The 18,832-nt window shown below is 41.7% G+C and overlaps 1 protein-coding gene across 3 annotated transcripts in view; it reads right to left on the reverse strand.

Moving 5' to 3' along the window:
- Positions 1–18,612, reverse strand: part of spock1 (SPARC (osteonectin), cwcv and kazal like domains proteoglycan 1) — an 87,568-nt gene extending 68,956 nt beyond the window's left edge. For 2 of the 3 annotated variants that reach the window (XM_068714719.1, XM_068714717.1), the window contains exons 1-2: positions 18,447–18,612; positions 17,724–17,861 (exon numbers count right to left, since the gene is read on the reverse strand). In XM_068714719.1, the coding sequence (XP_068570820.1) occupies positions 17,724–17,858 (135 nt within the window). In that variant the 5' untranslated portion in view covers positions 17,859–17,861; positions 18,447–18,612. The remainder of the gene's footprint in view (positions 1–17,723; positions 17,862–18,446) is intronic. The other variant, XM_068714718.1, reaches the window with a different exon arrangement.
- Positions 18,613–18,832: the final 220 nt, after the last annotated feature.

Genomic DNA, 18,832 nt, shown 5'->3' on the forward strand with positions numbered 1-18,832 from the left:
CAGACACAAAAATGGGAATGGAAGAAAAACCAAAAGGAAAAAAAACACCAAAAGGTACTCAAGTGAAAGAAAGGTAGAAAGAGAGGGTGAAGGAGAGGGAGGAAACGTTCCTTCATGAAATACGATTTGCTGACTCCAGTGAGGTAATGACGCAGCGTGGAGACACAAATTACTTTTTGCTTTCTGCCCTTCTCGCAGATTAATTGTCGTTCATCACAGACACACCTGGTGGTTGATTGGCAGTCTGTTTGAGGCTTGAGATCAGCACTGTTTGTTTGTCTCTGTGAAGCAGGACTCAATTCCAGCACTAATGACTTAGCTGGCTCTTCCCGGATGATGCAAATAATGGAGCTGTCATTGTCCAAACCTGCAAAAAAAAAGTCCTCGAACAGAAATCACAGGCAATTCACTATTCTTTCCCTTCCTCCTCTTATATTGCGTCTTTCCTCTCACTCTCATTAGCCTGTTTTGATGTCTGCTGGATCACTTTCCATTGTCATCCCCTTCAGCCTTTCCTTTGTCTGACTCAAAATCTCGTCCTTCGTCATCTCCTCCGTCTCCTTCCCTACGTATATTTCTCTCCACCCTGACCTCTCCGCTCACTTTCCATTCCCCTCATTCATGTCGGGGCTGTTGACACTCTGTTTGAGAACAGAGATTAGCATTGTGTTTGTTTGTCTCTGCGAGCGCCTGGATTCATTTCTCACACTAATGACCTGGCTGGTTATTAATGGATGATAGCAGTAATGGAGCTGTCACTTTCAAAACTGATGTTTGGTTGCTCTCCTACTTAGTCCCCCTATTTCCTTCACTACTATCTCTCCCACTCCTCAGTACATTTTAGAGTACAGTAGTATATGGTCACTTCAATATTGTATTACTATCTCTTCATTTATGTTAGACTATCAATCTCGGGCATACACACCACTATACATACAGCTACTATACATTTATTCCTGGTATTAACACAATACGAGCATCATAAGCAAAGCATTACCCTCTGCACTACACTAGAATAGAGAAGCTCTACATCACTCTAATCACCTATATTTGATTCAGCTTTATGTCAGGTAAACGTACATGAGCTTTAAAGGGGTTGTACAGAGCAAACAAAGTGTCGACATAAAGCAGCGGTATTGGAAAAGTAGGAGCTGAGTTCCAGATATAGATATCACAAATCTTTCTCAAAGCTAAACATAATGGTATTTCAAAGCAGCCAAGTAAAAAAAAAAAATCACATTTACCTGAGCATACAGCATAATCAGAGGGAAAAGTCTATTTATATTGCATTCATTTATTTTTTAAGCAAATACATTACTTCCCCATTCACATAAATCAGGACTGGTTTGGGTTCAGTGTCTTACTCAGTGACGTGTGAGGCGGATATCAAACCTGTCATTGGCCAAACTACTCTATACCCCCTGAGCTAAAGTGGCTCTTTTAACCAAATTCACCTAATTTGATATACAAAATAATACATAAGTGGGAAATTTGTAATAGATTATGATACTTTTGTGTCATGAATGCAGCAGAAGATATATTGTCATATGACTGCATGAGAATTTTATGCACCATCAGTCACCCGCAGCCTTGATAGCCACTACTCTATTACTTGGACATGCATCCACCCAGGGTATAAAGATAAGTGGCTCCTCTTGATAAATAAACTTTACAGCCTGCCGGTTCATATTGTGTTTCAGGGGATAGGATTGTGCTGGTAGAAAACTTTTACAAGTACGGAAACGTAGAAATATGAATAAATAGAAACTCTGACGCGCTACAGTTACTTAGTTTATCATTTCACGCCGTGTTCAAACCCCTACTAAAACTAAGACCTTAACTGGCAGGGTTCAGCAACTTTACAATGTTTATATCATATTTCAAAAGAGTAATAGCCAACATTAATATCTCGGTAAACTACAATGTGCAATGTAAAGATATGGTGGCGTAATGTCTACCTGAGCAGAGAATGAAGTCGCTCTCCCTCTGCGTGTGTTGTAATCAGAGTTTCTCTGTGCTTTGTGTTACATAGCCTGAGCAAGATCGGATCTCACTCGCATTGGGATCCAATGCCGAGGTGGCCTGGCTCACATTGAGTTGACATCGCAGTGAGGTGTGGACAATATGTGGGCACAATATACAATTCATCAGATGTAGGTCTCCTTCATCTTTTCCCCCACACAGGAGTTCCTCTCCCAAGCAAGAACAAAGGGGAGCGAGGAGGAAAACACACCTGAGACCCGCTGTCTGAGTCATGCGAAGTTACTGCTGATGAAAAAACAACATTTCCTGATATTTCTGCCTCAAAATAAAACATTTAAATAACAAAATATCGAAGGAATTTCATTGTAAGCAATTTATAAGAAAAGCAGAGCTTTGATAGCAGCTATTCCTCAATAAAACGAGTCCACTAATACTGGAGGGAAGATGGGTAAACACTAAAAATAACAGAGGTTTTACAGACACTCCTTTGATCCCAAAAAATATCCAATCAGGCAGGTTGCATTGAAGTGTCATGTGTGGACACACATATTCGGACACGGCTGAGTTCTGATCTGCCGCATCTGAACTCAAAAGTGTCATTTAAAAGACAGGAGTAATCACGGCCAGAGATGAACGCTGTCAGTGGGATACACCCAGTAGGCCTGCAGTGGTAACAGGTAACACTAGTGGGGGATTTCATCATCACTACGCAGTAGTGGTGTTCACTGATTGCACCAGTTAACAGCAGTCAAACTAGAGGCCACAGAGCTTTCAGTGTCGGCAATAAAATCAAAATGCAGTGTGTGTATGTGTGGAGACTCAGGGGAGAGCAGAGCTACAAATCTCCGCTGCCACACTCAAGCCTGGAGGCCAGTACTGTAGTAACCAAGGCTGTACCTGCTAAAACACCTACAAACACACTTATACGCTGAAAGTCGACAAATCATCTCGCCAGCGGCACAGACCTCTATGTGTGTGTGTGCACTGCCTGTGTGTGTACAGTAGATGTGTATGTGTGAAGAAACAGCCCAAGTCCCTGCAGTCACAATAACACACCGACCAGAAAATATGTACAAACACACACACACACACACACACACACACACACACACACACACATTATTATGGTTAAGCCAACCAAAAAATGAGCAAATAGAAATTACAGACTTACCTGTTGTACCATCAGTGAAAGAAAGTTATCAGGTAAGAAATTAAAGAAAAACAGAAAAATAATATGTTAGCTCGCAAACGGACATTCTGCACACAGCGCTGTGTTTTCTGCACAAGCAAATGCTCGTAAGAGAGAACTTTTAAAATCAATTTTTCCATCCAATCACTATGTGGTACATCTTCATTCATCATCAAATAATTAAATGTAAATTGTCCAAATACACGCACACAAACACACACACACACACACACACACACACACACACCAATGTTTCATAAAGGCTATGATCAAATGTGTGTGCCCTGGAAGAAGATGTAGCCAAAGTTAAATCGGACCACAACCTGCCGTACTAGAATTTCCTTTGCTTCTGTTGGAAACATTGGCAGTCTGTGAAAAGTATATTCCAAACACACAAGCACACACTTATACTGTACCCACACCTTCACAAAATGTTTACTCATACTTTGACCTTCGCTACAAAAGTATGAAACTAGGCCAGCTATAAAATCTGAGTCAGGAATATTGCTGTCTGGCCAATTCCTGCTCCCTTGCTGAGTGTCCTTGTTAAACTGGGACGGGGGAGGAAGCGTAACAAAAGTGAATAAGGCACACACACAAACACTCACGCACACACAGCAGTCATACCGACTTTTCAAATTTGAGACACATCAAACATATTTTATTGCTTAATTTGTAGGTATATAAGTAAGATGCAACCCGATTACATGCAATATGTCTGTCTGGCTTTGGTGGTGCTATCAAAATCCAGCTTTAACCAAAGCCAATATCCGATTGGCTGGGTTTGATCAGGTGCAACTCTAATGTGACGATTATTGATGACCAACCCTTACCCTCACAAAACTCTCCAGGGATCCTACAGCCGTACTGGCAAGGTAATGCAGTTCCTGTGTCCCAAGAAGTGACACAACTCAAGATAGGCTTGATAAAAAAGAGCATAAACTCTCACCCACTCTGTCTTTCTGAGAAACCAGGCGGTGAAAGTCAGAGTTGGATGGTATTTTTTGTTTTCATCTAAGTGGCAAAACTCTCCCCATGAAATGTTTCAGTAATAAAAGTAAAAAAACACATGCAAGTAAGGGGTCATGAACATTTCATTTGAGTGTGTGTGTGTGTGTGTGTGTGTGTGTGTGTGTGTGTGTGTGTGTGTTCATCAGGGTGGATTATTATCACAGCAAATGCAAGTCGTTTCCAGTGTTGTTAATTACTTAAAATCAAATCAACTGAAGATCATTAAACAGACCACTTAGAGTTTCTGAAATGTCAGCTTGATTATATTGTGTATTAAGTTTATTAATGCAACTACATGTGTGTGTGTGTGTGTGTGTGTGTGTGTGTGTGTGTGTGTGTGTGTGTGTGTGTGTGTGTGTGTGTGTGTGTGTGTGTGTCCTTAATGCTTGTGTTCAAATTAAAGCCCTACCAATACTAGATTTTAGGGGCCACTTCAAATATCTATACATAAAAGTTAAAGATCTATTGGCCAATGCTTGCTTTTAACATTATCACATCATAAAGATGTTTTGGCAAAGATCCCTCAAATTTTACAGTTTAACAATTAACTTTATGAGCAAAGTGTACAATTACAGAAAATACAGTATAATAAAGAATGACTAAACGTATGCATAATAAATGTTCAACTTAATTACTTTATAACATTAAAGGATACATTTCACTACCTCTTCCATTGGAGTTAAGGCCCTGACACACCCGGCCGTCACTGAGCGTCTGTGGCTTTTGTTTGTGTGGCGTGTCCCGCACCGTTGGCACTAATCTGCCCTTGTCTGCGGCTGTTCAGCTTAAGCAATCAGTGCATGAGAAGTAGGGCTGGTCAATACATTGATATTACATCAATATCATGAGACTAGATACCGTCTTCAATTTTGAATATTGTTTTATCGTAAGGTGCTTTCCCTGGTTTTAAAGGCATCAATGTTGACATTTTCTGAACTTACCAGGCTCCTAGTTGTTCTATATCTTTATCCACTAAGTCATTATATCCCATAATGGCAACAGTTGAAATGGTGCCAATCTAATTGAAGCTTTCTCTGCTAGTATTCAGGAATGGACCAGATTTCTGATAAAAGAAGCTTCCAGTATTGATCTGCAGCATCCCAGCTCACCTTATTAATCAACTCAAAATCCATGAGAAAGTCACTGGGAACGTGCCAAACACTGGTGCATTCAAGTTTGGAAGTGTACACACACACACACACACACACACACACACACACACACACACACACAAACAAAAAGGCAGACAGAGAGAAGAGGGGAGGTTTGAAGAGAGGGGCCTTATTCCATGTGCGCTGCTGAATGTGTGGCTCATTCAAATGTGATTGAAGCTGCAGCTCAGAGGATGACTCAGTTGAGTTTAATTAAGACTGTCAAACAATTCTTGTGTCATCCTCCAACATGCATATGCATAAATATATTCCTTTTCCCACCCACACCCATCTCCCAACGTGTCTCTCTCCCATCCATTGAAGCCTGACATTCGCATAATCAATCTCCCTTTATTCATCCAGAAAACATGACCAGCCTTTGGTTTCACTATTCTTCCCATGTCTTTCCCCCGCCCACTGCTCGATCAATGGGACAGCCGTTGTCAACACATACGGCGTGCCTGTATCAACGCAACCGTACAGGAACGGGAGCTGGAGAGAGGGAGGAGAGGGGTGAGGGAGTACAGAAAATGAGGGAGGTGAGTCCATCGTTCTGGTTGTTAAGTGGGAGAGTTTCCAGTCATCAGAAAACAAGACCTGCGGGGACACTGAGCACCAGAACCTCAGTCCCTTTTACCACAGAGATGAAAAAGGATCAGTCTGCCACCTATGTCTACGTACTGTTCCACCACATACATATCAACAACCCATATTGATTGTTATACATGTCTGATTTTGTCACTCTTCTGTAGCTGGACCTGCTCTGTGCCAACACAGACGTCTTACTAACATGAGACTGTTTTTTTGTGATTGACATCTTTCTGCTGAAGCATTACACATATCAAATATCATTTAAATATTTAAATATGTGCTGTTGATTTCATTTTGTTTTGGATGACAGCACATGGAGATTGAGTTGGCAAGACTTTTCTGGGATATTTATTCAAGAGCAGAATCAAGTATTTCACCCTTTAGTAAGTGCTGAAAGATTGATTGGTAATGAAAGACAAGTCTTTAGGTATTTTAGGCCATGTCTGAGAGTTTCTTTATGTGTGTCTGCAAGTGCTGTTCGGTCTCATGACATTACCGGGCACCATTCACAGTCAACTCATTTAAACGACATGCTGGTATCGTCCATTCACCTCGTAGCACAGCATCCCATGATGACACATTAGAAACTCAAGCACATCACAGACAGGGGAGCATCTTGTTTGTGTAATTGCAAAGAGTTGTTGATTCAAGTTGCTATATTCCTAGACCAGTCAACAGGGTTTTTTTGCATCAAGAAACCTACACAATTATGGTGTAGATGTAATAGTTTCATTGGGGAAAAAAGGTGTGTGGAATTCACAATTCAACATCCCAGTTGTGCAGTAAATAACAGTGATATTTCAGTTTATTCAATTTGATTTAAAGCAGTAAACAGCTTTATTAAAAGGGGCTTCATGTACAAATACTGGTAGAAATATTTTATCTGATTTCATTTAAAGCAATCTTGTCCATTCATTTAACTATTTTAATCAATTGTGGTGTGCTGTATCCTTTTTAAAATGAGTGAAAGTCACTGTGACACTTCATACTCAACTTAGTTTCATTTTTCCAGCCATTTATCACTCCTCCTCTAACTCTATCTACACTACAAATACTATTATACATTAAAAATCACCAAAATTAAAGTTTCCCTTTGGAACCTATCTATGTTCAAACTTAAAATGTTTAAATAGGATACAACGGATAAAAACACCATCTGGCTTAAATCTGGTGACATGTGTCTCCATGGATTTGAAAGTCAGCCTGAAACTGGACGTCCAGCCAGCTGTTACTCTGACAACACTGTGGCATCTGACTGGAGAGTGGTTGCGTATATTGCCAGCGAAAATGGGTGTGAAGTTGGCAGCGACGGGCTAAAACTAACTTCAATACCACCACCTTCGCCCCGATCGGCAGCAGTCCATCTATCTGAGGGGTTAAAGTGGAGCACTGTGTCCAATGCTGTTTTTATCCACTTCTCATTTCTGACACAGAGCTGAAATAACTCACTCATCCCACACCGACAGCAGAAGCACACCAACAGAGAGACCAACAACAAACTGGGTTCTTCTCTATTAAGAGTGGACAGCAACAACATGGTGCTGACATAATTACAGCTAAAGGACTCATGTAAATATTATTTTTTACCCTGTCGCCCTTAGAGGACATGCATTGCAAAAGAGGACATTTAATGTAATTATACTATCTTTTTTTGTGGCTATGTTGGTCAGTTGGTTGTTTGGTTGGTCCGTCACTTTGGTCCACACTGAAATATGTGAACTGTTCAAGAGATCCCCATAGAATTTGGTAAAGACATTCATGCACCCCTCATTGCAACAGCCAGAATTAAACGAAGGATGTTGTACTAATATGATATACATCTTAGACCAGTAGACCTTGAGAAACCCTATTAAACAGCTGTTCAGGGGAAGCAGAAGACAGTTCAGTTTCACTTAGTCTTTGGAAAAACTAACACTGTCTAACTACATTACCCAGAGGGCTATTGGTTTAACTGTCCAAACACATACATGCAGAGACTCCACAAATTTATATGCAGTATTCATTCAACGCCTCAGGGTTCAACTATTCATTGCCATTACCGACTATTCCCGAGAGTTTTCATTTCATAAACAAGAGTGCACCACCAGGGAGTTACTTAGCTCCAGAAAACTACAAAACGATGCAGTGAGGAATGCGGAAGAGCTACAGAAGGAGGAGCAGATCTGCCACATCTTTGTGTCAATCTCTCCCTCCCTTCCTCCCTCTCTCTCGCTCTCCTCCTCTCTCTCAGGAGCCTCACGCGAGCTGCAGTAGCAGACACCTCCTGAATTATTGAAGCAGACAAGACATCTCTCAAACTCACACACACACACACACACACACACACACAAACAGTAACTGTATCCCTGCCCTCAGGGGAAAATTAGATAATGACCAATTCAATCTGACATGGTTTTAGAGACCATAAACATCAGAGTGAGAGGAAGAGAGGGAGGGAGGGGAGAGATGCTGACACTGATCAAAAGGAGGGCTGGGGAGGTGTGAAAAAGAGAAACAGACTGCCCATGATTAATTTCACACAGGGACACTCAGGGGTGGGAAGGCTACTTTCAAATGTAATCTGTGCAAGACTTGTCAGTGAAAAATGCTGCATTATATAATTGATTAGGCTACCTCAGAAACACAATATGTAGCCCAACTATTTATGCCCAAGAACAACATGTAATTTGTTGTTTGTTTGATCATCTGCATCAGCTATTGTGATGGGCACAGCAATGATTGCGTCCATCATCTCAGTTAAAACTACTGTGATTACAGAAAACAAGAGGGGGGGGGGGGCAAACACATGTAATCAATCAAAGCATGAAGCTGCTTTATAATTCACGAGATATACCCTCATTACATGATAGTAGAAAGAGGAGAATGTTGGTCCAGAGTGTGCTACATATCGCAAGATATAAAAAATGATTATTAGGACTGAAAAAGAAAACCAACAATTCTGATGAATGTGTGTCTGTGTCTCATGTTCCCACTGATATGATGTTGATATTTTAGTTTTTTATTGAATTCGATAGGTTTCCATGCCATTTGGTACGGACATTCATGGTCTCCAGAGGATGAATTGTTATTACTTTGATCTCCTGTCATATAGCATCGTCACAATTTGTACAATTCTTTGGTTTACGACCTGCAGAACTTGTGATTTTTCCATTAGCCTCAGCTGTACTTTCTTTTTAGTGCTAATTACAAAATGTTAGCAGGCTAACATGCTAAGATGGAGAACTTGTTAAGCATATACCTGCTAAACTTCGGCATGTAGCATGGTCATCGTGACCACGTTAATGTGCTGACGTAAGCACAAAAAAAGAGAAACCCAATGACAGGAAGACATGCTGTGATCTAGATCAACAAAGAAAATAATTGGAATACAGACTGACATTTTGGCATTTTGGTTGGAAAAGCACAGGTGTCATCGACACGAAAATGAAATCTAAAACGACTGCATTCCATTTAAGTGAGCTATGGGTAGGGTTGGTAAGGTTGATGGAACTGAGGCCTTGTCAACAAGATTAGTTTCACCTGTGTTTTTCTTTACTATGACGAGTTAAAACGTCAGGTCTATACTATCCCTGTGCCAACAGGGACTTCCTATTTGGCAGAGTAACAAGCAGGCAAATAAGGCTGCTATGACTAATTTCAACATACAAAACAGATTACAAAAAGACAAATCATATACTGGCGTATGAAGAGATGTAGAAGGAGCCAAACCCTGAGGAAGAAACATCTGATCATACACTAGAACCAGCGAGCGCACAGCAGGGGTGACAGCTTTATTAAAGGCAACAGAAACACAAAGACATGCACAACTATTCTGACATATAGAGTATAGGTCTATATTTTTGATCTGACACACACATGATGATCAAAAAAACGTATTATGCATGAAACTATGATACACACATTTACACACACACACACACACACACACACACACACACACACACACAAGCTGCTACAGATGTGAGTTAAAAGCCATTGTATTACAGACATATGTTGACAGAAAGATTTCTGCCGGTCATTAGTATAATGTAAATTTTATGTAATTTATGTAAACAACAACTGCAGACATCCATGAAAATGAAATATAGTGAAAATAAAGTGAAGGCAGCTTGAAGCCATATGGATCCCTATGCATGCAGGGTAATGGCATATTACACTGGAACTTATATTGAGCGTGAATCTGTTTTTAGTGCTGAAATGATTAATCGAAGAATCAATCAGACAACTGACAGAAAATTAGTCATCAGTCACCTTTGCCTCTTTTTCAACATTTTTGACTCTGTACACTAAATGGTTATTCAATAAATGTTTAAAAAGTCAACATATTAATTAATGTTGCAGCCCCATTGGAGTTATGATGATGGTGTGCATTGATATTAGCTTCCTTAACATAATTTATCTCAACACATGAACAAAGCATACTGTAGGTGTGGGTGAGCGATGTGGATAAAATCCTCGGCCATGCTGTAATTTAGCGCAAAACAACAGCACAGCTGAGGCTGAATGTCTTCAGTGTTGCAGGTATTTGGTCATAAACCAAAGTTTTGAACAAAAACATTTTTGACCTGATGAAGGCGCTGTATGAAGAGTGATCCCTTAACTTTTCATATAGCACCTTCTTCCCTTTTACAATTGTATTTAAAGTCGAGATTAAATGAAGAATTCCCCTTTAACCCTTTTAGATCACATCCCCGGTCATATTGTGCACCTATTTAACAACATATGCAAAAACGATTCTTCAAAAAAAGTCTTTAAAGTTATTACAATTCATCCTGAGGAAGACATGAATATTGGTAGCAATGCACCAAATGGTGGTTCGAGAGAAAAAGTCAGAAAAAAGTCAGATTCCATGACCATCCCTTCACTGGATCCACGCTATAGCATGGCTAAAAGGTCAATAATGCATTCCTGTTGACTGATTCAAACCATTGTCCACAATGATCCAACACATTTTGGAGATATTAAAGGAACAATTCACCCCAATATCAAAAATACCTTGTTTTCCTCTTACCTGTATGCTTTTTATCAATCTAGATTGTTTTGTTGTGTGGTGCCTAGTGTTAGAGACGTCTCCCTTCTCTCCAATATGATGGTACAAGATGGAACTCAGCTTGTGGTGCAAAGTGCCAAAAGAATACATTTGAAAAACTCAACAGCAATGTCTCTTTTCAGAAATTATGACCCTGTTACTCAAGATAAGCCCGACATGAAAGGTAAGAGGAAGAAAATGTGGTTTTGATTTTGGGGTGAACTGTCCCTTTAAAGGAAAAGCTACCTCAGTATAAAGGGCATAGCAAAATCTCTTTCATAAAATAAATCATCAAATCTCACATTATATATTATCATATCACCTACCTCTAAATGTAGGGTACTAATAATCCTGGTAGCTAAATATGAATATTGGTTCGTATGTGCAGCATAGGGGATCCAATGCAATCGCTCTTCAATGGAAACTGGATTTTCCACACTTTAGTGTAGTGATAACAGTGGCATATGTTTGAAAAATATCTACTTTCTAGTAGAATATGGCTAAGACATCCAAATACAAAAGTAGTGGTAGAGTATATCAGGATTTTCCCCCATGGTCTGAGGGTGGTTTCTGTCTAAGTCTTTAAACATTAGCAGCAAATCAGACAGCCTCTCTTCAAAAGAATCAACGGCTAAGCAGGAGCGCTTCATATCGGCGCCAAATAGACCGACAGAAAGACAATCCCCACAGAGAGAGAGAGAGAGAGAGAGAGAGAGAGGAGTTTGAAGGGGCTGCCATGACAAAGCTGACTGAAGCACACACACATCCATGTTTTATTGATGATGGATTCCACATTTCTCCCATCCTTCCATCCTCTGTCTGTCCATCTGTTCTGCCCGCAGTGTTGATAGGCTTCACATGAAAGCTCCTCCTCTTCCACTCTTCTCCTACCATCTCCCTTTTTTCCCCATTTCCTCTTTCTTATCGTCAGCCAATATTACACTGGCAATCCTTTAGCTTTCATGCTTTGTCTGTCTCTCTCTGTTCTATCCTCCAACACACACACACACACACACACACACACAGTCAAAACCTATTTATCCTGGTCATAGGGGACAGTGACCTATGTCTAGCCTGTGACCGAATTGTCCTCCAAATGTTAGTGTGTGTGTTCCTGCATATGTGTGTATGTGTGTGGGTCTTCCTGCCTCTTCACACACTTATTGATTATATCAAGGCTCCAATCAGGGTTACCAGGCCCAGTAAATTTACTGATCGATCTCTCCAAGAGCCTTAGGGTGGATGGGAAGCTGTGTGTGTGTGTGTGTGTGTGTGTGTGTGTGTGTGTGTGTGTGTGTGTGTGTGTGTGTTGTGTTGTGTGGTGAGCATTCGAACACATGCAGAGACAGCAGCTGGAGAGAGATGTGAAAATTTTCCAGGAGTCAGTTTAAAGGGGTACTACATGACAAGGAAGACTCTTCTTCAACACAGAAATTAGGATCAGCATCTTCTCACTTGAAATCAATAGCTCACTGTCAGAAGTATGCATGCAGAAGGAAAGCACGGCAAAGGAAAAGGCATGAAAGGAGAAAAAGGTTTATTTTGAAGGACACTGTTTCACCAGGAGTTAGTGGAGTATAAAACGAGAGAGAGAGAGAGAAGAGCCAGGAGAGAGAGGAGGTGATAAACGGTCTGAAGAGAAGGTAGAGAGGCAGCTTAAGAGGAGAAAGAGAAATGTAGGACGGAGCAAAGGAGAGATAAGAAAGAATGACAGGTGTTCACCCAAGACTTTGTTTAATTGGCGGAAATACTGTATGTCTGCAGGTAGAAGTATTCACTCAGAGGGTTTGTGTGTATGTGTGTGTGTGTGTGTGTGTGTGTGTGTGTGTGTGTGTGTGTGTGTGTGTGTGTGTGTGTGTGTGAGAGAGAAGGTGAAGGTGACTCCATGGTTCGTCTCGTCTAAGCTGCTTCTCTAAACCGCACCCCGCCCCTCCCCCTCAGCTGCACAATCAGGACACACGCATACACACCAGGGTGCAGACGTAGACATAGCAGAAGAGGACCAGTTCATTTGGATGCAGCGGGAAAGCTCCCAGGTGTGAATGTGTTCACCGTGTGTCAGAGCGGGGCTGAAAAAAGAACATGCAAGCACAGCAAAACCCTCTCATCTGTAGATGGAAGAGGGTAAAACATGTAATGCAAGCTACTACACCGACCAGCTTTGCAATGGAAAAATAAGAGTGTCACTGAGGCTGACGCCATTGCACACACACACACATGCACACACTATTTTGATAAAGAGAGACAGCGGGGGTGACTGGCAGCTCCAAGTCGTCTTGGAAAAGTAAATACTAAAGATAAAAGATGACAGAATTTAATTGTCGCCATGAGACTGAGCTGAGATGGGCCTCTGGCTCTGACACACATAGTCACAATGCAACCAAGCAAACACATACACAGTGGTTTGTAGCTGTCTGAGATTTGTCAGCCTAACACCAGGTCCGCCAGCTAATGAACAGAGAGTCTGGGGACGGCATGCACTTACACAAATATATGAGGAAATATGCAGCACGCATCCGATGTCCCTCGCTAATAAGATTTAGTGCATTGCTGCAAACCTGACAGCATGCGAGCAGGGTGGAAGACAGGATTTCGGGAGGAAGCGAGAGGAAAGGACGGGAAGGACAGAGATGAGAAACGACTCTTTTAGGAGAAACAAACAACAGGCTCAGAAGAGTGCAAACAACTTTTCATCCTCCTGAAGCTAAAAGTGGGTCTGCCTGGATGCCAATGACAGCCATTCTGTCACTGTTTGCGGAGAGAGATTCTGATAAGACACAACAGGAGAGAAGATTATACAACACAAGACAACCCGACACAACACAAGGGCTGGGCGTTTGTAAAAAATTAAGATTAAAATCTGTAAAAATCAGATTAAAGAATGAGTTAACAATCAATCTGACCAGGCATTGAAAGCCAAGCGTTCTGTGCTTTCGGTAAAACAGACACATTTTGGTCGGTGCCAAAAAAAATCCCACTGAGTTTTGATCAGACTCATGAAATCAGACGGTCCTGATGATCGGTTCTTTACATATTATCAACGTAGATCAACTGATGCTCTTGTTATACACCGACTCTCAGACACCAATGGTTACTGAACCTTTACTTCAATACAAACAACCCAATAATGTCCTTGCACTAAAAAAATCCCCCAATAATAGGCCCGCTCGGGCCAGAATAGCAGAACTGGCTTGAACTGGCCAGCTCAGCAATACACTGACCATAATATGTGTAGTATACAATTACACCAGGGGCTTTTTTAAACTGCTGTTCTCCAACCTTTAAACAAACGCTCCAATAGTTTGGTTCCAAATCATCAGTATTTCCTCTTTCCAATGCAGAGACAACATAGGATTGAAGTAAACGGTTTTAACGTGAAAGGTGAGTAATTAGGCATATCATTTAGAAATAGTGAATGACTGTAATTATCAACTAAAAATGTGTCCGTAAGGACACTTCAGGAAAAGCGTCTTCAGGTTCAACTCAACTAACAAGTATGCTGACTGTAAATCTGTCTGAGGAGAGCACAAATGCGTTACCAGCACCATAAAGAGACGGTGTGGAAAGCACTGTAGTTACACGTTTCATGCACCACAGTCTCAGCCCTGCATGCTGGTGTTACCAGATTTATATTGGGTAATAAGCTATTTTGTTTTACTGCTGCTGCTTCTACCACTGAATACCCCCAATGTGTGCTTCTGTTCTGACCAGAATACTCTGATGTGGCCTACCACACGAGGCAGCTGCAGGCTTACATCAAAGTTGACCCTGCTTGAAACAGAAACACAGTCGAACTCAGCGCTGCATACGAATGTGTGTATATTTAATGCAGCTATACTTCATTTGCATATAATATCATGGCAAAAGAGCAACAAATGTGGTCAAGTAAATTCAAAGATTAAGAAACCATTGAATTGGTCAAACAGATTTAGATCATCCAACATGCTGAAGAAGCTCTGTAGACTGGCTCAGCCAGCAAGCCTGTCCACAGACTTCAGCCTGAAGCCAACACACTGTGTCATTTATCCACAAATGTGTCATTTGTCTTTCTACAAACCAGGTGAAATTCCTGTCTGCATTAAGTATACAAGTAAGAAACAAAGACGTTGGCTTTGTTTTGATTGAAGAAAACATGTTTTTGAACAGACAAAATGTGATGGTAATGAAGGAAGTTTTTCTTTTATTTCTACTTCATGTCCTTCCTAGGTCGGAGTGGACTAGAATAAACTGTCTGTCTGCATTACAGTCCTGCTGTTAGGAATGTGCCAAGCAAAAGAAAACAAATCAAATCCTATTTTCCTTATGTTTCCAAGACAAGCCACCTGAACTTTGACTGTTTGCACCAGCTCCCCTGCCAACAAATGGACGCTTATACATTATGCAGGAGGGAGCAAGTGGCTCATCAGGGATGCAGAGTGAAACATGGCAGGCAGGGGAGAACACTGGAGAGGAGGAGTCACGGGTGAGGGCAGATGGAGAGGGAGGGGGGAGGGGGCAGATAGAGAGGGCCATGGTTGAGGAAGCACAGCTCTGGAGACAAGAAGAAAATGAGTGAAAGAGAGAAGCATGGAAGAAAAATGTGGAGTTCATGACCCGATGAGAATTAAGAGGGGGGTGAGATTGATTGACTGAATGATGGATAGTGTTGTTACAAAACATACTGTGCCTCCCATGTTCAGGATGTAAAGGATCATGAAGGATTAAAACATGGTTTCAAATTATGACATCAAATCAACATAGTTTCTTAGTTTTCATAATCAAGCTTCTTTTCCATGTATATATTTATACCAAAGTTCCCAAAAATCTCGCTGTTAAAGATGTACGACCCCCTGAGTGAATACTCCCCTGCAGACAGACTTGCTGAAAGCAAGGTAAATACGCTAGCTCACCACTGTATTCTGTCATTTCAAGCCATATTCCATTGGTGTTCTTCGTAAACGTGGGTCGTTGTAACAGTCACATTGTGGGATATTGGTCCTAAATTTCCCAAATTTTAAAGCAGTCTGTTTTTTGTCACCACAACTCCAAAAAAGCCATCATGGATATTACGATTTCAGACCACGATTGACGACCACGGGGGTTCACACGGCATTTCTTACATTGTAAACTTTCATCTGGGAAACATTGCACACCATAAAAGCGGCCTTTGAACACATCATGATCACATCTACCGTACCTTAAGATCAGGCTTTCCTCCTAAGACTGTTGCAAGAATGCTTGTTTTGCAGTTTTCCATTGACTCATACAGAACCACATTTTCCTAATTTTTCCTTCCTCCTGTCCTTCGCCCTCCACTGACAGTATCCTGTTGATGAGTTATACTTGCACAGGAGACCACGCAGAGGAATAAAAAGTGGGCAGCAGCGTACGCTCACACACACACACACACACACACACACACACACACACACTGCAGGTAGTAGAGCCCTGGCTGAGTGTATGCAGACATGACTAATACTGGTGCCGTTACAGTACTGTATGGGGAAGGTCAGCTAATAGGGCCAAAGTTAGCCCACTGTCCACTGAAATCTCTTGAGGACACCGTCATGTTGGGAGTAATCAAAATGCAAAGCCTGTGGTTACACTGCTGTCACCATCAGCCTGAGGACGGCTGGTTAGACTGGAGAGTATGGTAGTTTTGCATTGTTGTCGTTCCCCAGTTGAGGCCGTATTCTGAGAGGAACACAAGCTGGTCCTAAGGAAATACCAATACCAAGAGTAACTGAAGTCATACGTCATTATGTTCACGAGGTGATATATTCAGTTTAAATACAGCCAACCCTTTTAATTTCCCCTTAAGCAGCTGTAAGGTTGTTTAAATCACACCGTCTGGCAGCATCACATATATTGTCTTCCAGCTCTTCATTGAAGCTGTATAATGTTTACACTGAGTCAAATATTTAAACCCAAGACCTCATGTTTTTATGGCTGCACCATTCCATCAAATATAAATACTTTAGATATCTTGCGCATCATTTTTTACACACTTCCCCACAAAAGTCACCCCGATATATTGGGTATCTTTGAAAACGTGTGGGTTTGAACAATGTGGCTGAGCAGCAACCGGCAGAATATGTGCTTTTAGTTCTTTCTTTCCCCACAATAATTAGACCTACACATTGGCGTCGCTGCAGAGAATCATGCCCAGACTTCAAATTGGCTCTCAGCAAATGTATACGAAGCCCCTACTGTATTCACTAAGTTCTTCTTCAGTCAGAAATACCATACATCAACCATTACTGCAGAGGCTGTTGTGTACGTTATGAAATGCCACTGGACTCATAGCTTTACATAATAAGTCACAGACTCTTTTTTTTCTGATTCTGACTAAAAGAGATGATAAATTATCAGTTATAAAATCCCAGAGTTACGGCAAGACTATTGAAAGTGGAATGAAAAGATAATATTTCATAATGTCAACATTGGAAAGTAAATCAGTCAAATCATAAGCTATGCTTTCTGTTTTCTATTCTTTCAACCATATGCAGAAGTCCGATGTTCTCGGTCTATGAGGCTGCTTCTCTTTCAACAGATCTGAACCTGCTGAGTTACTACAAGGTGGATTATGCCTGCTGGGTGTATCAAGGGCGTAGTGTGCTCTCTCTCTCTCTCTCTCTCTCTCTCTCTCTCTCTCTCTCTCTCAGTGTGTGTCTCTCTCTCACACACACACACACACACACACACAACATAACACAACACAACCACACACAAGGTAGCTAATCATGGTGCCCTTTTTGGCTGGATGTTGTTTCTCTCAGTTCAAACTCACATCTCTGAATCTGTTCCAGGATCTGTCCTTGTTGTACTGAGCCACGGTGCTCAGCCATTTGTCGTTACTGTTACCGGAGACCGTCGTTTCTCTGCTCAGCAAAAGAGCCACGACAGGTAGCAGAAAGAAGAGCATCTTCTGAAAGCAGAGAGAGAAAGAGAGAGAGAGAGAAAGAGAGAGGGAGAGAGAGGGACATGAGACGAATGCCATTCAGGGTGATAAAACAGACACAGAGGAAGAGGATGCAGCAAAGTGTTACAGGAGCACAATGAAGTGAGACAGAGCACTTTACAGAACACAGAACTCTCATATTGTGACGCATAGTGGGTTAGAATGTCACAATGGAACGTCAAAAGCAGCTGAAAGAACCACAGTTGCAGCGTGGCCGTATAGAGTGCTCATTCTATCAAATTGCTGATCCTTCTCCTAATCGGATTATAAACATTGGAGAGTTGTCACCGCGGCAGATGGGGCAACTCGAAACGACTGGCTCGCGAGCTTCCCCTCCGCCAATTTAAAAAGCAATTAGCGGCGTCAACACTGTTGGCGCCCCCCAAAGGAGCTTTGTCTTTGGCTGTTATCTGCTTTCTCCTTCATCCAGCAGCAGCACCACTATGAAAGTCGACAACTACTCACTTTCATTTCCAGTTTTATAATTCTTTGATTAAAAAAAAAAAAAAAAAAAAAAAAAGAGCACACACCAAGAGCCAGCACCTAACCTACCTGGAATAGTTCGTTGGTGTCCAATTTGTCGATTCCCGGGGGAAAATAAGTCCACGGCCCCGGGCACTCCGGTGGCACCCGACTGTTAGAGTAGACGGAAAAAAGGGAGCTGCGTGTATGAGCGTACCGGGAGCTTTCTCCTCCTCCTCAGTCACTAGACACCGCCTCTCTCTCTCCTCTCTCTCTCTCTCTCTCTCTCTCTCTCTCTCTCTCTCCTCCTTCTCCCCCTCTCTCCCCCCCCCTCTCTCTCTCTCTCTCTCTCTCTCTCTCTCTCTCTCCAATACGCACTCACCGTGTCATTGATTTTCAGCAGGGGGATTTTTTTTATGTTCACACCAGAGCGCGAGCAGGATTTAGGAGCCGTGTCGCAGCGCTGTTCCGGGGTG

The sequence above is a fragment of the Cebidichthys violaceus genome, unplaced genomic scaffold, assembly GCF_023349555.1.
Source record: "Cebidichthys violaceus isolate CVI_PGR_0920_01 unplaced genomic scaffold, fCebVio1.0.p SCAF_2, whole genome shotgun sequence".
In the NCBI taxonomy this organism is placed as follows: domain Eukaryota; kingdom Metazoa; phylum Chordata; class Actinopteri; order Perciformes; family Stichaeidae; genus Cebidichthys; species Cebidichthys violaceus.